The sequence below is a fragment of the Portunus trituberculatus genome, chromosome 15 (genome assembly GCF_017591435.1).
Source record: "Portunus trituberculatus isolate SZX2019 chromosome 15, ASM1759143v1, whole genome shotgun sequence".
In the NCBI taxonomy this organism is placed as follows: domain Eukaryota; kingdom Metazoa; phylum Arthropoda; class Malacostraca; order Decapoda; family Portunidae; genus Portunus; species Portunus trituberculatus.
In genome coordinates, this window is record NC_059269.1 from 748,316 (window position 1) to 770,721 (window position 22,406).

The 22,406-nt window shown below is 38.0% G+C and overlaps 1 protein-coding gene across 1 annotated transcript in view; it reads left to right on the forward strand.

Annotated features, from left to right (window-relative positions):
• The first annotated feature begins 3,217 nt into the window (after positions 1 to 3,217).
• LOC123503943 (structural maintenance of chromosomes protein 2-like) overlaps positions 3,218 to 22,406 on the forward strand; it is a 230,003-nt gene continuing 210,814 nt past the window's right edge. The window contains exons 1-4 of the mRNA XM_045254068.1: positions 3,218 to 3,351; positions 10,542 to 10,719; positions 13,258 to 13,407; positions 13,930 to 14,091. Of these exons, the coding sequence (XP_045110003.1) occupies positions 10,552 to 10,719; positions 13,258 to 13,407; positions 13,930 to 14,091 (480 nt within the window). The 5' untranslated portion in view covers positions 3,218 to 3,351; positions 10,542 to 10,551. The remainder of the gene's footprint in view (positions 3,352 to 10,541; positions 10,720 to 13,257; positions 13,408 to 13,929; positions 14,092 to 22,406) is intronic.

The following is a 22,406-nucleotide window of genomic DNA, read 5'->3' on the forward strand; positions in this document are numbered from 1 at the left end:
ATAAGGAGTTGGAAATATGGAAGCAGGCATGGAGTTCCAGAGTTTAACAGAGAAAAGTATGAATGACTGAGAGTACTGATTAACTCTTGCATGAGGGAGGTGGACAGAATAGGGATGGGAGGAAGAAGAAATCCTTATGCAGTGAGGCCATAGGAGTAGGGGAGGCATGCACATAGCAAGATCAGAAGAGCAGTTAACATGAAAATAGCAGTAGAAGATAATAAGAGATACAACATTCGAGCAGTGAGGAGGCTGAAGAAAGTCAGTCAGAGGAGGGAAATTGATGAGATGAAAAGCTTTTGATTCACTCTATCTAATAAAGCTATGAGTGGAGCCCCCACATACATACAATGCATACTACAAACATGGGTGGATAAGGCCCTTGTACAGACTTAACAGTTGTGAGGGTGAGAAAATGTGGTAGAGATGCCTCTGAACATCCAATTTCATAGAAACTGTTTTTAGCAAGAGATAGGAAGTGAAGTTTTTAGCTTACATTATAAGTAAAGGACAGATCGAGGATATTCATTGTAAAAGAGGAGGACAGTTGAATGTCATTGAAGAAGAGGAGATAGTTGTCTGGAAGGTTGTGTTGAGTTGATAAATGGAAGAATTAAAATTTTGAGGCATTGAACACTACACTTTCTCTGTCCCAGTCGGAAATCTTAGAAAGATCAGAAATCAGGCATTCTGTGGTGTTCTTGCAAGAGCTGTTAACTTTCTGAAATTAGTGGGGATGCCGCAGAATGCCTAACTTCATATAATCTCTTTTAGCATGAGATAAGAAAAGAGGTTGTTTCTAAAAAGACATAAACTGTAGGGTGGTATCAATTTAGGAGAGGATAGGGCAAGAGGTTTGGTTCAGATGATCATTGATGAATAATAGGAAGAGAGTCAGTAACAAGACAGAACCCTGAAGAACACCACTGTCACTTCACTATAGAACAGTAGTTTGAGGGATTAGAATGGTCACCCTTTTCTAGGAAGAAGTGCCATCAGGATAGAATAAAGGAGGGAATGATGAAGTGAAGTTATTGGAGATGTTTTTGGCCAGATGCCAGAAGTCACAAGGGGAGTTGGAGTTTGAAATATTTTGACATTTTCTATTTATGAAGGAGTGTTTGGCAAGTTGAAGAACAGACTTGGCATGATTCCTGGCAGGAATATAAAGTGCATGAGATTCAGGAGATGGAAGGGTCAAGTACCTTTTGTGGGGAACCTCTCCATCATGTATACCACGAGAACAGTGTGTGTCAAACCAAGGCTGAGAAGGTTTAGGTTAAGAAAAAGAATGAAGAATGTATGCCTCCATGTCAGACAGTATCACCTCTGTTATGCGTTCAGGAGACAGTTGGATTGCTGACACGGAAACAATAATCATTCCAGGGAAAATCAGCATAATACCTCCTCAGGTTCCCCCAACTGGCAAAGGCTAAACGCCAGAGGTACCTCAGCTTCAGGAAATCCTAAAGAGGAACTGGAGAAATAGGGCAAGATACAGTAATGAGGTAGTGACCGGAGGAGCCCAACGGAGAAGATAGCATAACAGCATAAGCAGAAGGATTGGAGGTGAGGAAAAGATCAAGAATGTTGAGCATGTCTCTGAGACGGTCAGAAATACGAGTAGGATGTTGCACCAGTTGCTGTAGGTCATGGAGGATAGCAAAGTTGAAAGCTAGTTCACTAGGAGGATCAGTGAAGGGAGAGGAAAGCCAAAGCTGGTGGTGAACATTGAAATCTACAAGGATGGAGATCTCCATGAAAGGATAGAGGGACTGAATGTACCTACTCCACTTTAGAAGTTAGATGGTCAAAGAATTTTTTTATAGACAGAAGAGATAGTGGAGAGACAGAGACAGATGAGATGGCAGTGGTGCCATCAGGATGAAATAAAGGAGGGAAAGATGAAGAAGTAAAGCTATTGCAGATGTTTTTGTGTCACAAAGCATGAGAACAGGCTGTGTTAAACCAAGGCTTAGAAGTTTAGGTTGAGAAAAAGAATAAGGAATGTATGCCTCCACGCCAGACACTATCACCTCTGTTATGCGTTCAGCACACAGAGAGCAGTCTCTGACACAGAAACAGGGTAAATCAGCATATACATAATACCTCCTCAGGTCTCCCCATTTGTGCAGAGGCAAAATACCACAGGTACTTCTACCTTGAGGAACCTGAAGAGGGATTGGAGAAATAGGGCAAAATACAGATATGAAATTGTGAATGAAGGAATCCAACGGAGAAGAATAACACCACAAGCAGAAGGATTAGAAATAAGGAAAAACTTAAAGAATGTTGAGCATATCTCCAAGACAACCAAGTATATAAGTAGTGTGTCTGTCTATCTGTCTATTTATTTATTTATTTGTCTGCGTATCTGTCTGTCTGTCTATCTGACTATCAGTCGATCCATCTATGTCTATCTATCTACATGTATCTCTGTCTTTGGCTATTCATCTCTTTTTATACATCATGACTGCTGTGAAAAAATTGCTAAGGGAATATAAACTTTTTTGCAACTATATGAATCTTGGGGACTTGTACTAAGTCTTTCCAATTAAGTGTAAATTGCCTAAATATTTACTGCGAATAATACTTTTTCGTCCAGGGTTGGTTATGATGTTTGCTATTTGCTGAACAATGTAGCGATCATCTACAGACTTAGGTGTGTGTATTGGTAATAAACTTGAATTGCAACCAATATATTATCATGTCTGCTTTAAACTGGGATGCTTCTTTTATTATTCACATTTTTACTACTCATGTACGTCCATTACTAGAATATGCATCCTCTGTTTGGAATATTGGTTATATGTGGAATGTTAGATATTTGCAGACAGTTCAAAGAAGGACAAGAGAAATTCGTGGAATGAAGGGCTTGTACCACTCCCAGCACCTAAAAACTCTGAACTTTTCTGTCACGGAAGGGAAAATGAGAAAGAATGGTAGGCAGGAAACTTTTCCCCCTCTTCAGCCAAACCGTCCAGTACCGAAGACCAATAAACTCTTTCAGACAACTTTTAGTTTTGAAAATTCCGCCACAGAAACCTCTTTACAAAACCAAATTTAATTTCGTGTACATTTCGCAAGTCAGTGATTTAATGTGTTTTTATAAATAAGCATGGATATAGTGATCTGGCTAATGAATTTATTTTCTCAGCCGAGAATAAATGAAGAGATAGCCATTTAGCCGACACAGATGCTCGCCTGACAAGTTTTGGCGCGCTACTGATTGTGTGAACGTTTAAACACTGACAGCCTCTATAACAACAACATTTGGAAACCTGGGTACCCGTTGTTGACTCTTCAGTACCTTTGAGGAATCAGTAAGTACTCGGAAGCTTCAAAGATTGAGTAAGTAGACAGGTTAGGTAAGAGGCGTGCAGACAGAGTGGCAGGAGGGAGAGACAGGGGCAGTGGGCAAGCTCTGTACTGCTGCTGCTGCTGCTGCTGCATCGTCACGCTCACCCTTGTCTGTCACTTCCTGGGCTACTTTGCCTTCTGGTGCCTCACTCTTCACCCGCTGACAACCACCATGGCTACTTTCATCTTCCTAATGCCAATCTGAAACTTCTCCCACAAACTATTCTTGATCATATAACCTTACCGCCCTCGCTCCCTCAACCTTTGTCACCCCGCGAACTCCTCCGCACCTCCCTTACCTCTTCTGTCTCCTACTTCTCCTGTCACTTGTGTGTGCATGTTCACCGGTATGATGATATGGAGTCACGGAATTAATGCAATTTAAACCAACACACCTCACGTAACTAGACACGTTCTCACGGTTTAGATCACACCTCTACCACCATTTCTAACCTTGCTTTACCCTATCGAAAATGAGTAATAAGGTTAGGTTAGGTGGAATTATTGCAGTTTGAACCAATACACCACACGTAACTAGACACATTCTCACGGTCCAGATCGGCATTTCTAACCCCATTTTACCCAATCAGAAATTAATAATACCTTCAAGACAAAATTTAGGTTAAGTTAGGTCTACTAGCATTTCTAACCCTATTTTACCCTAATGGAAATGATTAATAACTTCAAGACAGAATTTAGGTTAGGTCTACGAGCATTTCTAACCCCATTTTACCCTATTGGAAATTGATAATAAGGTTAGGTTAGGTGGAATTGTTGCAGTTTGAACCAATACACCACACGTAACTAGACACACTCTCACGGTCCAGATCACACTTCTACCACCATTTCTAACCTTATTCCATGCCATCAGAAATGAAAAATAACTTCAGGACAAAATTTAGGTTAGGTTTATGAGCATTTCTAACCCCATTTTATCCTAAAGGGAATGAATAATAACTTAGGACAGAATTTAGGTTAGGTTTTGTTTCCCCAGCCTAAAACCCCACTTTCCCAGGATGTCCCCAAGCTTGTTAGACATAAGGAAAAGGAAATATAAGGTAGGGTATATTAGTTAAAACTGCAAATTTACTGGTTAGGTTAGGTTAGGTTTCTCAGGAGGTCCTCGAGCTTGTTAGACATAAGGAAAGAAATATAAGATAGGCTATATTGGTTGAAACTGCAAATTTACCGGAGTCACCTTAGCTCCCTCCGAGGCCAATGCTTATGTGTCGCAGGATAGCACGCAGCGTAAGTGTGTCCTCTCCTGGAAATGTGTTAAAAAAATAAAAAAAAAATAGATGGCCCTGCTCTTCTTGGTTTGATGGCTATCTTGATTTGTTTGCTAGCATCCTAACTTAACCCAATGGCACTGTCCTAATAAAGTCATCCCTCCAGCTCTTCTTGTTTCCCAGCTCCCCCTTTGCAGCTTTCACTCAGCTGACATGATATGGGACTGGAAAATAAGATAACTGTAACTATACAAATGTCACCTCACCATGCTGTTGGTCAAAAGAGTTCTGAGGGAGACGTATCAGTGGTGCGTGTGGAGAGTACTTGCTGCCATTAGTTAGGTTATCCCAAATCTGATCTAACCTAACCTAACCTATCATAACTTAATGGCAATGTCCTAATATACGTGTCCTTCTCACTCCTCGTTTCCAGGCTCCCCACTTTGCTGCTCTTTCACGCAGCTAATTTGACGTGACATATGAAGCCATGCCATGTCAGGCAACGAATAGGAAGAAAAAGGAATGAAAAATATGACGTGAATAAGGGAATAGGAGGAAATGGGAATAAAACAGCAGATAGAAGAAAAATAGATAATGAATAAGGGAATAGGAGGAAATGGGAATAAAACAGCAGATAAAAGAAAAATGGATAATGAATAAGGGAATAGGAGGAAATGGTAATAAAACAACTGATGGAAGAAAAAATTGGAATGAGGATGATAATGAATAAGGGAATAGGAGGAAATTTGAATGAGAATATGGTGATGAGTATGAGAATAGGAGGAAATGGTAATAAAACAGTAAATAGAAGGGGATAATATTCATTCTCATTTTCCCGATTCCCTTATTCATTATCATCTATTTGTTGTTCATTTTTCTTTCTCTTGTATTTTATTATGATTTCCTCCCATTCCCTTCTTTATTACTTCTTGTTTTATTCCTATTTCCTCCATTTGTCATCTCTTTTTCTCCCTCTTTCCCCTGTTGACCAATAGCGTGGCTTCATTGATCTTGCTAAATACATGCCTCCCCTCCTGTGGTCTCGCTGCACTAGGCTTTCTTTTTCCTCTCACCCTTACTCTGTCCAACCTTCTAAGACAAGAGTTAACCAGTATTCTCAATCATTCATACCTTTCACTGGTAGACTCTGAAACTCCCTGCCTGCTTCTGTATTTCTATCTTCCTGTGAGTTCACTTCTTTTAAGAGGGTGGTGTTGATACATTTGTCCCTGAATTTTGACTAATTCTTTTGATTCTTTTATGGAGATTACAATTCAAGTGTGCCTTTTTTTTTTTTTTCAAATATTCATTTTTCTGCCCTTGGTAGTTCTCCCTCTTACATAAAAAAAAAAATAAATAAATAAAAAAAATACATGACATCAAGTCAGCTCGGTGGAAGAGCAGTGAAGGGGGAGCCAAGAAACAAGGAGAGTGAGAGGAACCTGTATATTAGGACCTTGCCAACTTAACTTGATTTAACCTAACCTAACCACACAACAACCAATCCAAACACAGTCTAACCAAACCTGATCTAATGTGACCTAACCAAAAAAACCCAGTCCACCCTAACCTAACCCTACCTTGTTAACCAAACTAACACCACCTAGTCAAGGTAACAAGGCAAGGCAACGCACTGCTGACTGACATTTTCCTCAGATTAAAGTTAACCCAACCCAATTCCCGATACCCGCAGAAATAATGTAAGTTTAAGATGCCCTACCTTTAGAACTACATTGTATAAGAATAGTGTCATTATGTAACAGCCCGAACTTGTATAACAACATGCCAAATGAGATCAAACTTCTTGGTCAACACACAAGCATACAAAAACAAAATAATGAAACATATTTTGATTGAACAAAATTTAGCATAAACTTGTATCTGTGCTTTGTGGTTATTATTACTTTTTTTCTTTTCTTTTCATATTTTGTTATTCAATGCTTGTATATATGGTGTCTCAATCAGGCTATAGAATGTATTAATTAGGTTTCTACGTTGGTGACAGCTCCTTGTATGCAAGTTAACTTTACACTGAAATAGGATTACTCCGTAACTAGATTAGATATTATGTAAAGCTATTTTTCTGCTCTCACTGCATATAATTTTTAATTAAAACCGTCTGTCTTAGGAGTTTCGACTCGACAGACCATTCCTGACATTTATTGATTATAAATCTGCCTGTATTCCTTAAAAATGGCAAACTATTTCTTAAACCTGATATAACTAACCAAAATAAACTAGCCTAAGCTAACTGACAATGCTAAGAAATAAAGAAGGCTGCATTCACAAAGACAAGAAACAATCACCGTGATCAGCATTGCACCCGTGTGACGGATGTGACGTATGCACACACGGATGAACACAGCTTAACTAGTGTGTGTCAGTGACAGACTTGGCCATGATTATGGAAAATGATTAGGATTTGATGTTGATTATGGTCTGGAACACTTATTTCATTGTGACTGAATTATGATTACTTGTTTTTCATTTTTCTGATTATGATTACTTGAGTTTTGCTGTTTTTGATTATGATTATTTTTTCTTTTTGTGCATGATTATGAGCACATTATGCTTAGAATCACATATTGTGGTGATTATTTATAAAAAGAAAAACTGATTAAATATGGTACAATGTCTTAATGGGTAGCAAATTTTATCTGTTAGGTACACTTTTACATATTTGAGCACTATAATATATAAAACTTTAAAATCCTAACAGTATAACAGATATCATTTTTGCTCTCCCTTGTCAGGCTACAGAATATCATGATGAGGATGCCGGACTGTGTATTTAGAAGTCATGATTACACTCAGCTATAATTAGATTTGAGAGAGAGAGGGTTTTTTTGTTAGATTGGCAACAGTGTATATTTAGCTTAATTCTGGTGACTGTTGGCATCCCACAAACTGTGAGAGCTGAGAGCTAATAGTGACGGGATGTCTATACTATGGTAGTGCTGCCAGTTTCAAGATTGATACTCAGACAACATGTTTAAATGGTATTATGTAGCCCTGCTGTATCTAGGGATTCTCATTTTTCACCCCAGCCTTGCTTACATTAGCAACATTACTATTGTTCTTTAGAAATTATCACAACAAAGAACTTGATATAACAACAAAAGTATCTAAATTTCAAGTGTCACAAAGTCCTTCTGGTGAAATAAAGTTTTTCTTTCAGTACCAAAGAAAGTTGGCAATTTACGTTATGTTAACGAAAAATATTGCAGCTACTATATGAAATTTCATATCATTGGTGGGAGAGGTCTGCGGTACACATGGTTTATCTGGTCTGTTATGTGAAAGATTGCCTCATCTGACCAAAGTACTCTACACCACTTACCTAAGTCCCAATCTTTGTACTGAAACACAAACTGCTGCTTGCCTACTGTTAAGGTAATCATGACTGAAGCAAGGTTTTGAAACTGCACGGCAACACTCTTATCCCATGTCGCCTTTCACATATCTCCACACACTCCTTTCACATACCCCACCCAGCACAGATAGCGATGTACAGCGAATGCTGTATGTTTAGGAGTTAAGAAGGGATGAATGAAATTTGGTCACAGTGGAAGTGGTGGTCCCTTTCACGCCTTCTGCTCTGACCAGCAGTGTAAATCTGATTTAAATAAAAAAAAAAAATAAATAAATAAAATAAAAAAATCGCCAGCCCTATTTGTAGGGCATTTCACCAATGATTAAAATACTGGTAAGACTCTAGCTAATTGTGTGCCACCCATCAATATGTCTGGATATTTCCTCAACATACGTCATTATTTAGCATATATTTTATCAATTGAAATGGCAGATTTTCTTATGATAAAAGTGAGATTTCCCACATAGTAAAAATAGATAGGTTCCAATAACATCTGTGTAAAAGTGAACCACAAAAAACTACAAACTGAATGAGTGTGTATGTAGCTACTCAGAATATGTATAAACAAAATATAAGTGACTGCCTAGGACAGTGGTTTCCAGCCTTTTCCTGAACAAGTACCACTTGGAGGTCCCATACAGTCCCCATGTACCACCTGGTTCCAGAAAACTCAATTTCAGCAAATATCAATTTATTCACAAGTAGAACACACAATGTACTAACAACAAGGAACACAGCTCAATTTAATGCGAGGGATGCATCTATTTCTTCTCTACCAGCTGATCGATGCCAGATAATCTTTTGTAAGGCAATAATTTTTCTGAGAAATCAATGAATTTGATTTAACAAAAAAATGCATATACTTGTAATCCTGAAAGTGCTCATGTATCACATGGAAGGCCTTCACGTAACACTAGTGGTATATGTGCCATAGTCTAGGAGAAGTGCAGTAGTAAGAATTGAATATCATAAAAGTGAAATCATCTAACGGTCAATCAAACATAGAAAATTTTACGTATTTTACGTAGATTTTATACAGTTTTTTACGTACTTTTGCAAAGAACGGACTTTTGCAATCTACGGACAGGGTCGTGCTGTTTCGAGGGTCAAGTGTACTACTGTATTTGATGGCTCATAAGATGTGCCTTTTCTCCATGAAATGTCTCAGGAAATTACCCTGTGTTGTATGAGACCATGGTTCAGTATTGAGACTGGTTGGTGGCAACAGAGGCTCAACAATCAAACCCCAGGTATCTTTGCAGCTGTAAACAAACTGATGATAGTTATTACACCTCAAAACAACTCTTTCTTTCAAGATAACAATATATAAAAGGTCATACTTATTAGTAGTTCACATAGAACACCACCAGTCAGGAAGAATTTGCCAAGTGACCGTGCACCATGCATTGTATGAACCACAACAAATGCGGTCAGTGTGAGTGACCTTGATCTTGACACAGACAAGCTTCACTGTGTTCTTTAGTGTGATGCCGATACTCCCAGGGGTATGGAGTCGGAGTCGAGGAGTCGGCTACTTATGGTCGGAGTCGGAGTCGGAATTGGAGTCAGAGTCGAAGTCGGAGTCAGTAAAATTATGAGTGACTCCGACTCCTTTACGTGATAAATTTTCGATTCCAAGATAAAGTAAAGATTCCACTTCGTGGAGATTGGAGATTCCTACAAATTGGGAGAAATTGACTTTGTGGAGGATGTGTCCAATCAAGCACTACATATAAAGATAATTTTTATTAATTTATGATAATTATATAATCGTCAAGTACACTTTTATTATGGATTGACTTGAAAATATGTAAGTATTGATTCTCTTAACTTTCGTCTTTTTTGGGTATGGCAACTAGCGGGCTTTTTGCGTAGTCTTTTCCCTTGGCCACCATCCCTCATGTAAAAAAAAATAGACTATATCGTTGTACTGTATAAAAAAAAAAAAATGGAATTGGAATCGCAGTCACAACCTTCAAATTTCCTGGAGTCGGAGTCGGAGTCGGAGTCGCAACATTTAAATTTACTGGAGTCGGAGTCAGAGTCGTAGTTGGACTTTTGAAAATCTGACTCCACATCCCTGGTTACTCCTTGAGGTAAAACATGCTCATATAATTAAAATTGTACTTATCTTTTAAAATTCCTACCTTGCATACATGTTAAAAGATGGTGATAAAAAAATTCTGATCATTATCCCTGTAGTCTCTGACACTCACAGTCACTGTCAATGCTGTATGCCAGGTACATGTTTACATCTCACAAGTCACAGCAGCCTACTGGCAAAGATCAAAGTTTTCAAATGCAAAATGTTGGGATCTAATAATGATCTAAATGCATGTGAGTCTTTAGATATCATGTGAAATCCTTCACTTCTTATTCAGAGTTTAAATCTGCTCATATATTTATTTTTTTTTTTTTCCCCTTTGTAATGTCTTCCAAAAGTGGGTGCATCATATGAGTCTTGTGAGTTATGAGCCATGAAATACAGTATATGTATGAATATATATATATATATATATATATATATATATATATATATATATGTATCCTATGTGTGTATGTGTCTCCCACTTGTACAGGCTTACCAAGATGTATATCAAGTCAGTGGTCATTGATGGATTCAAGAGTTATGGACAGCGGACAGAAATCAATGGTTTTGATCCTCTCTTCAATGCCATCACAGGACTCAATGGATCTGGCAAGTCTAATATTTTGGACTCCATCTGCTTTCTCCTCGGTATTACTAATCTAAGCCAGGTTGGTGCACATATTTGTGTGTGTGTGTGTGTGTGTGTGTGTGTGTGTGTGTGTGTGTGTGTGTGTGTGTGTGTGTGTATTTACCTAGTTATAGTTTTACAGGGCCTGGGCTTTATGCTTGTGTGGCCCCGTCTCCATATCTACACTTATCCAATCTTACTTTAAAAGTATGCACACTCGTTGCAGACACTACTTCTTCATCTAAACTGTTCCACGTCTCAATACATCTCTGCGGGAAACTATATTTTTTAATATCTCTCAGACATCTTTCCTTTCTCAGCTTTTTACTATGCGATCTTGTGCTTCCGATGTCATATTTTTCTCTCAGGATCAGTTTCTCATTATCCACTTGGTCCATTCCGTTGATCAATTTATAGACTTGTATCAGGTCTCCTCTCTCCCTTCTTTGTTCCAAGGTTGGTAGATCCATAGCCTTTAGTCTCTCCTCATATGTCATCCCTTCAAGTTCTGGGACCATTCTTGTAGCCATTTTTTGTAGCCTCTCCAATTTCCTTATGTGTTTCTTTTTATGAGGGGTCCACACTACTCCTGCATATTCCAATCTGGGTCTTATTATAGTACTTATCAATTTCTTCATCATTTCTTTGTCCATGTAGTGAAATGCTACTCCAGTATTCCTCAGCAAATTATGTTTCTCTAAAAATTCTATCAATATGGCTTACTGGTTGATTGTTTTCTTCCATCGTCACTTTTAAGTCCTTTTCCTTTTTGACTTTCTCCAGTTCTACTCCATCTCCCATCTTATAGATTCCCACAGGTCGTCTTTCATTCTTTCCCATTTCTATGACATGGCTTTTATTCACATTGAATTCCATTTCCCACTTCTTACTCCATTCCCAGATCTTATTTAGGTCTTCTTGCAGTATTTCACAATCCTCCTTTTGCTTTATAACTCTGCACAGTTTCGTATCATCCGCAAACAAATTTATGTAGCTGTTCACTCCTTCTGGCATGTCGTTAATATAAATGAGGAAAAGTACTGGTGCCAATACTGACCCCTGTGGCACTCCGCTTTCTACTGCTCTCCACTTGGACTTCATATCTTTAACTACCGTCCTTATTTCTCTCCCCCTCAAATAATTTTCTATCCATCTCAATGTGCTTCCTTTTAAGCCACCCTTCTCCTCTAACTTCCACAGTAATCTTGCGTGTGGCACTTTGTCAAACGCCTTTTTTAAATCCAAATAGATGCAGTCAACCCATCCCTCTCTCTCTTGTACTCTATCAACTATTCTAGAATAGAAACTCAATAAATTAGTTACACAAGACCATCTTTTTCTAAAACCAAATTGGCTATTTGATATTAATTTGTTGTCTTCAAGGAACTCGATCCATTGTTTCTTTATTATTCTTTCACACATCTTGCATATTACACTAGTTAGTGATACCGGTCTGTAATTTAAAGGTTCTTCTTTCCTTCCGCTCATATATATGGGAACCACCTCAGCTCTTTTCCATTCTACTGGCACTGTTCCATTTTCTATTGAGCATTTTATGATGTATATAGGACTTGCTAGTTCTTCCCTACATTCTTTCAGTATTCTGCCTGAGACTTCATCCGGTCCCATTGCCTTCTCTTCATCCAGTTCCTTCATTAACTCTTTTATTTCAAGCTTGGTTACTTTAATCTCTTTCATATAGATTGTCTCTCTATTACCCTGTGGCCTCTCAAATTTGGATTCTTTAGTAAAGACCTCCTGGAATTTTTATTTAATAGTTCTGCCATACTTTTGGGTCTTCCACCATCCGTTCTCTCCTTTTAACCTTTCTATTGTTTCTTTTGCCTAATTTTTCCATTTATGAATCTAGAACAATTTTGGTTGCTCCTTACATTTTTCGACAATATCTTTTCAAGTTCTTTTCCTCTTCCTTCCTCACCTTAACATATTCATTTCTCGCTGCCTTGAAGTTTTCCTTATTTGTTGGATTCCTATTTCTCCTCCACCTTTTCCATGCTCCATCTCTTTTCTCCTTTGCCCTAGCACACCTTGCATTAAACCAATCTTTCTTTCCTTCTTCTTTTGGTCTATATTTTGGGACATATTCCCTGACTACTGTTTTGTATATTTCCAAAAATAAGTTATATTTGTCTTGCATTGTCTCTGAGTTTTCCATCTCCTCCCAGTCTACGTTTGTGTGTGTGTGTGTTTTATTCACCTCTTCCATGTTCCTTTGTTGGTGTCACAGATAATTTATTTGGACTGAGACCATTTATAATCATGAATTTTGTTAGAATCAGGTCTTAATAATTGAGCAAAGAGGGAGGGCAAATTAGTGGTGTGGTTGATTCATGTGCTTGTCCTAGTATTAATGTTAGCTTCCTGGATGATGAGAGTTGGAGGAGGGTAAGGGAAATAGGCTGGAAGGAGAATACACTTGAGAGGAGAGAGTCTCTGCTTCATTGGTCTTGTGAGATTTGAGGCTTGGGTGTAAGAGTTAGATACAGGAGAGAGTGGAAGGATGCCAGTGCCTGATAGAAGCAAGCACCCGTGTTTGAGAATGCTTGATGCTTTGCAGGTTCGTGCCACAAATCTGCAGGAATTGGTGTACAAGAATGGACAGGCAGGTGTTACCAAGGCAACAGTCTCCATCACCTTTGACAACACAGACAAGAAGCAAAGTCCAATTGGTTATGACCACTACTCAGAGGTCACCATTACCCGGCAGGTGAAGATTTTAACTGAATTTATTTGTTGATTTTTACACAGGATGAAATAGAGTTAAATGTCTGACACCTAATTTACTAATTATTTGTGCTTTGTCTCTCAATACAATGCAATACCTCCATTTGTTGACAAAGGAAGGTTTCAAGAAAAGCTGTCTCTTGTTCATAAGTTTTCCTTCCTTTACATGAGGTTTTCTCAGTTTCTTGCTCACTAAGAATCTTGATTGAAAGATTTGTATCACCATTTACTAAATAGTGTTAGTTATATCCCTGCTTTCACTTTTCCTTCTTCCATAATGCTCTATACAAGGCCTTATTTTCTAAACATAATACATCTTTTTTTCACATAGTATTTAAAAGAAGATATGCATCACAGCTAAAACCTTTCTCCTATTCTGTGAGAAAATTTCTCTCATTTTCCACAATCCCTTGCATTGATGTTTTTGTGTCTTTCCAACACAACTTGGAAAATAAACGGAACAAACATAAGATAAGTAACACACCTGATCTTGGTGGCATTGCAGGTTGTCATTGGTGGACGCAACAAATACATGATCAATGGCAGCACAGTACAGAATAGTCGTGTGCAGGATTTCTTCCGATCTGTGCAGCTCAATGTCAACAATCCACATTTTCTCATTATGCAAGGACGCATCACCAAGGTGCTCAGCATGAAGCCTCCTGAGGTGAGTGTGTGGCTCCTTGTGGCTTTGTGATGTCTCTCTCTCTCCATGTCTGACTTCAAATTAAGTTTTTTAGATGTGTGTATTGTCTCAATTACAAATATTACTCTCATAGACTGAGATGTTGCATGGATTTTCTATATAAAAGTCCTCTGGGAAACTCAGACATTTTCATATTTCAATTGATACAAGTATTCCCTGATATATAATTGTAATTGGTTCCTGAAAATCCAATAATGCAATTCATTGTATTGCAGACTTAAGAATAAATACAAAAAATAGCAGTGCATTCCAAGACCTTTGTATGGGACCCCTAAAATCCATCTAAAACTTGGAATATTATATGTGAATACAGCTGTTGCCTAAAGTAATAAAACACATGTTACATAAATAAAAGAAACATTACAAGTGCTATTATAATCTGCATGAGAGAGAGAGAGAGAGAGAGAGAGAGAGAGAGAGAGAGATTGTCACTGCCATTCTCAAGGTTCTCAATGTTCTATGCATCTGTATGTGCCTGGGATTTAATGCAACAATAATTTAGCTCATGTCAGCAGGGAACATGTAGCAGCAGTGACATCTGGTGGATTAGTTCTGAAAACTCCACATTTTGATATCTCTGTTTGGATTATTTGTTATGGAAACGTTTTATGTTTTTATGAGGGAAAATGCAAGATAATCTAGTTATTTTACATGTATTAGAAAAAGAAAAAAAAAAGTATTTTTAGTTAATTTTTATTGCAGATATTTTTCTTTATAATGTTTTGTTTCTTCACTTAAGTTTATTTATATATGCAATTCAAAAGGATCACCAATGGCAGCTGTTTTTGTTTACAATTCATCTAAATAATATCAAGAAATATATAAAAATCATTGAAGCTTGTTAAGGAAAGTCCAATTGTGATAACTGTTTGAATGATTTGTTATAGAAAAGTTTTATGTTCTTCTGAAGGAAAAAAATGCAAGATAATATAGTTTTTTTTCACATATATTAGAAACAAAATATAGAAACAAGAAGACTAGTTTTCATATAATTTTCATAACACTAAAAATTAAGTAAGCTTCATATTATTTATCTATCAGTGTTTATTATGCTCTTCTACACATACTATTTATTGCAATATTACTATAAAATCCAATTTCTATTAATAGTATTATTAAAATGTGATGTATGTGAAAACTGTTGTATGACCCACTAGTGGGTTGCATCGCAACACTGGATAGTGACTGATGACCCACTGGTGGGTTGTTTTGCAGGGAGTGTGTTAAGGCCATTTTTTGAAGATGACAAGCAAGAGAAAATTTCAATTTTTTATGGTAAAGAAATCTATTGGTATAAAAAAAATAAACAAATAAAATATAATTATCTCCAGCATGACACATCAATACTTATCCAGGTATAGGAGAGTCATACACCTTTGTAATAATGATGAAAGTCAAGTGTGCCATCGTATTATATACAATCAACATTCTGAAAGATCTCATACAGTATCCAGGAAAGAAAACACACCATCTTATCTGAAAGCAGCCACGACCCGGTATGTGTGTCATCAGATATGTCACAAGCACCCTGATGACACAAAATATGTGTCATTGTGTTGAAGGGGTTAATGCTTTTTCTAAATGTCTTGCTCCTTACCACAACAAGCATCTGTGAATCAGCTTGCTCACCATTACAGCAACTATTTACTGCAGAGCTTCACTACACCACCATACCTGAAGTAATGTGTGTACAGGCAACCCCCGCTTAATGAACGGGTTACTTTCTTAAAAAAACTGTTTGTTGCATGAATTTTCGTTAAGCAAACCAATTATAACAAGTTAGACCCAAGACTTAAACTTCCATTGAGAGTAAACAAAGTGAGAGTGCATCATAGTGTAGTAAAAGGTTTAATGAAAGTAAAAATTATGAAGTTAAAGATTTAAGCAGTTTAATTTAAGACTAAGTCATTATAATGTACACTAATGTATGTACGAGTATGTAAATAACTTTATAATGTTGATGATCTTAAATTTATGAAGGGAGGAAAAGTGGAGTGGGAAAGACGTTAGCTGGCAACTTGCTGAATGTAAACAAAGGGCGCATCATGGTACCGCATACAAAACTTATGTACAACATTACTCCGCTTAATGAACAGGATAGGGGATGTCAAAGCTGTTCTTAGAGCGAAAATTCATTAAGCGGATGTATTTCCCATAGGAAATAATGGAAATAGAGGGGATGGGTTCTGGGCTGGTCCCCAACATACCACATGGGTTAAAAAAAAATTATACATACGTATCACAGTGTATTGGGCCACCGATGTACCACTATTTTTATGATGTCATATGAGTCATTGGAAGTTAGAGGAGCTACGTAAAAATTCTCCCACTGATAGCTCCATTGTAATTTGTGCAGGAGCGGATCAAAGTTCGCTGTGATGAGGCAGAGTCTAGCGTATTGCACTAATGTGGGTAATGTGTTAAGCAGAGCAGAAATACAGGTCAACCTCTTTGTACTGCAGAGCGGGAGAGAGTGAGAAAGAGGCAGCCAATACTAGCACCAAGAGCTGGATCCAAGAAATTTAACAACGTCAAAGCAACCTCCTGCCGCGAAATGGCATCCATGAACGCTTGGAGGGACGGTAACCAGGTTGCTCTCAGGTTTCTGGGAACACCACCTCTCGAGGTGGTGTTCCCAGAAACCGTCTTATATGTGCATTTATGTTCACAAAATAACATTTCTATTAGCTTTTTACAAACCTTGCCCCCAAGAAAGGATTGTTTTGTAATGCATATAGTGAAATCTTGCATGAAATACCAAAAAATAAAGCAGAGCTGAGATCGGCCACAGATGAGGCGGAGACTCGCTGCGACTCGGCCGCTTCTTCTTCTTCTTGTGACCCTTTTAGCCTGCGTGGTGCTTTGATCATGATATTTGTTTTCACTCCTCTATTGCCTGTGATAATGGATATCATATCTTAGTATTCATATACGCTCATGCCATGATAACTCTCCGTGGCACTGAGTGATAGTGAATTACTAATGAAATACCGCGGTATTTCATTAGTAATTCACTATCACTCAGTGCCACGGAGTCCAAGTTATTCTCATGGCATGAGCGTATATGAATACTAAGATATGATATCCATTACAGCAGGGAATAGAGGAGTGAAAACATAGATATTGTGGTCAAAGCACCATGGAAGCTAAAAGAGTCGCAAGAAGAAGTGGTCGAGTCGCCGTGAGTCTCCACTTCGTCTGTGGCCAATCTCATCTCTGCTTTATTTTTTTGGTATTTCATGTAAGATTTCATTTTATGCATTACAAAACAATCATTTCTTCGAGCAAGGTTGGTAAAAAACTAATAGAAATGTTGTTTTGTGGACATAAATACACATATAAGACGGTAGCACCACCTCGAGAGATGGTGTTCCCAGAAACCTGAGAGCAACCTCATCACCGTCCCTCCAAGCGTTCATGGATGCCATTTCGTGGCAGGAGGTTGCTCTGACATTAAAGTTTCTTGGATCCAGCTCCAGGAGCGCTAGAGACAGAGGCGGGGAGCCAACCTATCATATCAAAGCTGCTGTGTTCGGTCCGTATCCCGGCAAATTCAAACCCAGAAATTCGCTAAAACGGATGTGGTTGCACGTTGTGTGGACTTTTTGGTCTAACTTTTTTATAGTACGTTAAACCAGAAATTCGTTAGACGAACGTTCGTTAAATGGAGTATTACTGTGCCACATTTCCATGAGGCTTTCCATTTTATCCATTGCAGAGTCACGAGTTCGGGTGGTTCTTTTAGCTTGCAAGGAAGATATGGTCTCACCAGCCTTCTTAACCCTTAACGTACGGTGATCGTTTCGGGATGATTGTAGCGTCGCATGCAGAGAAGCGGGAATTGTTCCAGGAATCATGATTTTTCCCACGCTAAATGTTTGAATCTCTCCCCCTCACTATTGGTCCTGTGGCAAGCGGAGGTATCTGGAATCTTTTCTCGCTCGCCTCCTCGAGCCTTGAGACATATGTTCCGTCACAATAGGTCATCTTTTCCCATTTCAGGGTGACATTTGGCAACCTCTGTGACCCGGAGGGAGGAAACAGTACTCCAAGTGATGTTATGTCAGTGTTACTTGGTAATGACGTTGAGGACTGATGAAAATGAAGACTGATTTTTTTTTATTGAGACAGAAGAAAGTGAAGATTCCATTAGAGATTCTGGTAGTGATCTGGGAGACAGAGACCAACCCTCACATTGACGTTCATAAACCTCCTCACGTACTCCCCTCGAGCAATGCCCTGGTGTGTGTCACCCATGGATGCCTCTACAGGACTATGTTTGTCGGCCAAGTCACGTGAATCCCATTGCTAATAAGAGTTGCCAGATTCCAATTATTATAGAAATCTACAATACTTGTAATATGTGGTTTCTTTTTCTTTTCCTGTTTTGCTCATCATTTCATATATCTAAGTTTGCATTTTTCTTGACATGAAAGTGCAAAAGTTCTTCCTTTTACATCAAATTCAAATGCCTGAAAGGAGAGAGAGAGAGAGAGAGAGAGAGAGAGAGATCGCTGTGTTATTGGAGCTTGAGAGGTATTTCTTAGCGGTGTGTTCTGCCATGGGTTCGGGGAGAATTTTTTGATATGCAGTAACTTTGCTCTCAAAGGTCATAACATGTTGAAAACAACATCGTTGTACTCAGAATAACACAAAGAAATATGCTTTTATAAAGAAAAAATATTTCTAGTATTTTCGACAGGTATGATTTTCCCCGCTGTAACAGACGGAAAGTAAATCAGCTCCCCGTACTTTAAGAGTTAACCCCTTCGTGCCGGATGTTAAAAAAGCCCGCCTGTATGATATACGGGTGGTAGTGCCACCCCGCACGGGAAGCTCTTCAAGCTTGTCATACTTGTCGCCTTTGTGTATTGTGCTGCTATTTTTAGTCACTATATCGCCTTCGAAGAGGAAAGTGGACACTTCTCTCTTCGGAGAAAGAGAGAGAGACATTTGCTAATATTATAGACACAAGCGAGACGCAAGTAGCTTATCTTTCGAGAGCAAGAGGGGAAAAGAGAGAGAGAGAGAGAGAGAGATTAGAAAATTTTTGTTTTGTGTGTGTGTGTGTGTGTGTGTGTGTGTGTGTGTGTGTGTGTGTGTGTGTATTTACCTAGTTGTAGTTTTACAGGGCCTGGGCTTTATGCTCGTGTGGTCCCGTCTCCATATCTACACTTATCCAATTTTTCTTTAAAACTATGTACACTCTTTGCTGATACCACTTCCTCACTCAAACTTTTCCAAGTCTCAACACATCTTTGCGGAAACTAAATTTTTAACATCTCTCAGACATCGTCCCTTCCTTAGTTTCTTACTATGCGATCTTGTGCTTCTAAAGTCATATTCTTCTCTCAGGATCAGTTTCTCATTATCCACTTCATCCATTCCGTTAATCAATTTATAAACTTGTATCAGATCCCTCTCTCTTCTCTGCTCCAAGGTTGGTAGATCCATTGCCTTTAGTCTCTCCTCATATGCCATCCCTTTAAATTCTGGAACCATTCTTGTAGCCATTTTTGTAGTCTCTAATTTTCTTATGTGTTTCTTTTATGGGGAGTCCACACAACTCCTGCATATTCCAATCTAGGTCTTATTTTAGTACTTATCAATTTCTTCATCATTTCCTTGTCCATATAGTGAAATGCTACTCCAATATTCCTTAGCAAATTATACGCCTCTGAAAATTCTATCAATATGGCTAACCGGTTGATTATTTTCTTCCATTGTCACTCCCAAGTCCTTTTCCTTTTTACTTTTTCTAGTTCTACTCCATCTCCCATCTTATAGATTCCCACTGGTCGTCTTTCACTTTTTCCCATTTCCATGACATGGCTTTTGTCCACATTGAATTCCATCTCCCATTTTTGCTCCATTTCCAGATCTTGTTTAAGTCTTCCTGTAGTATTTCACAATCCTCTTTTGTTTAATGACTCTGCACAGTTTCGCATCGTCCGCAAACAGATTTATGTAGCTGTTCACTCCTCTGGCATGTCATTTATATATACGAGAAAAGTATTGGTGCCAATACTGACCCCTGTGGCACTCCGCTGTCTACTGTTCTCCACTTGGACTTCATATCTTTAACTATCGTCCTTATTTCTCTCCCCCTTAAGTAATTCTTCATCCATCTCAATGTGCTTCCTTTTAAGCCACCCTTCTCCTCTAACTTCCATAGTAATCTTTCATGTGGCACTTTATCAAAAGCCTTTTTTAGATCTAAATAAATACAGTCAACCCATCCTCTCTCTTGTACTTTATCAACTATTCTAGAGTAGAAACTCAATAAATTTGTCACACATGACCGACCTTTTCTAAAACCAAATTGGCTATTTGATAATATTTTGTTGTCTTCAAGAAACTCGATCCATTGCTTCTTTATTACTTTTTCACACATCTTGCATATTACACTAGTTAGTGATACCGGCCTGTAATTTAAAGGTTCTTCCTTCCTTCCGCTCTTATATATGGGAACCACCTCAGCTCTTTTCCACTCCACTGGCACTGTTCCATTTTCTATTGAGCATTTTATGATGTTGTATATTGGACTTGCTAGTTCTTCCCTACATTCTTTCAGTATTCTGCCTGAGACTTCATCCGGTCCCATTGCCTTTTCCTCATCCAATTCCGTCATCAACTTTTTATTTCAAGCTTGGTTACTTTAATCTCTTTCATATAGACAGTCTCTATTACCCTGTGGTCTTTCAAATTTGGATTCCTTAGTAAAGACCTCATGAAATTTACTATTTAACAGTTCTGCCATACTTTTGGGTCTTCCACCATTCCGTTTTCTCCTTTTAACCTTTCTATTGTTTCTTTTTGTCTTATTTTTCCATTTATGAATCTGTAGAACAATTTTGGTTGTTCCTTACATTTTTCGACAATGTCCTTTTCATAGTTCTTTTCTTCTTCCTTTCTCACCTTAGCATATTCATTTCTTGCTGTTTTGAAGTTTTCCTTATTTTCTGGATTTCTGTTTCTTCTCCACCTTTTCCATGCTCCATCTCGTTTCTCCTTTGCCCTAGCACATCTTGCATTAAACCAATCTTTCTTTCCTTCTTCTTTAGGTCTATATTTCGGAACATATTCCTGACCCCAGTTTTGTATATTTCCAAAAATAAGTTATATTTCTCTTGAACCGTTAATGAGTTTTCCATCTCCTCCCAGTTTACGTTTTAAAATAGTTCTTGAGATTCTCAATATCAGCCTTTCTGTAATTTAATCGGTCTCCTTTGTATGATTCATCTCTATCTTCCTTTCCTTCTTCTATATCCATCTCTAATATTACATGGTCACTCTTTCCCAATGGGCACTTGTATCTTATATCATCGTTAATTGGTATATCCCTTGTAAAACTAGGTCTAATCTTGCCGGCTCATCGTTTCCTCTGAATCTTGTGTTTTCCTTTACTCTTTGGACCATCAAATTATCTATCATTAGGTTCAGGAATCTATCTCCCAGGCATCTTCCCCCATACCACTTTCATAATTTTCCCAGTCTACCTCCTTACAGTTGAAATCTCCTATCAATATCACTTTTCTCCTTTCCTTAATGATTCTTGTAAGACTCCTTATTGTGTCATCTATCATGTCTCTATATTCTTGGTTAGTCCATGAGTTTGTTTTGGTGGCACATATGTTCCAATGATTGTTAACTCCTTTTTGTTAATATGCATCTTAACATACAGTATTTCTGATTTTCCTTCCCCAAACTCCACTTGATTTACCACTATCTCCTTCCTTAACATCATCATGACTCCTCCTCCTCCTTTACCCACTCTGTCTCTCCTCCATATATTATACCTTTTATCTATGTCTATTTTTATTGCCTCATTTAACTTTGTTTCCACCAGGCATACAATATCTGGTTCTTCTTTCTTTATGTAATCTCTTAATTCTAATTTACTAGATAAAATCCCATCTATGTTTGTATACATCATTTTTAATCTCTTGTTCTTATCATTTTAGTTAAACTTGCTCCATTCTTTTCTCTTCTTTCTCTTTTATATACCATTTCCTTATCCTGTCTCCTATAATTCTCCAAAAAAATGCCTTCTTCTCCTCCTCTGACCTTTCATTATTTTTTTCTCTTGCTTCTGCCACCAGTTCATTGTGTCTCTTCCTTTCCTCCTCGTTTCTATTTTTCTTTATATATATATCTTTGCAACCTTCTGTTTCTCTGAGTTTCGTTTTTCTATATAGTACTTCTGCTGCTGCTTGTGATTTTAGTAATATCTTAATTGGTCTCACTGTTCCTTCTTGATATGGTCCCATTCTATG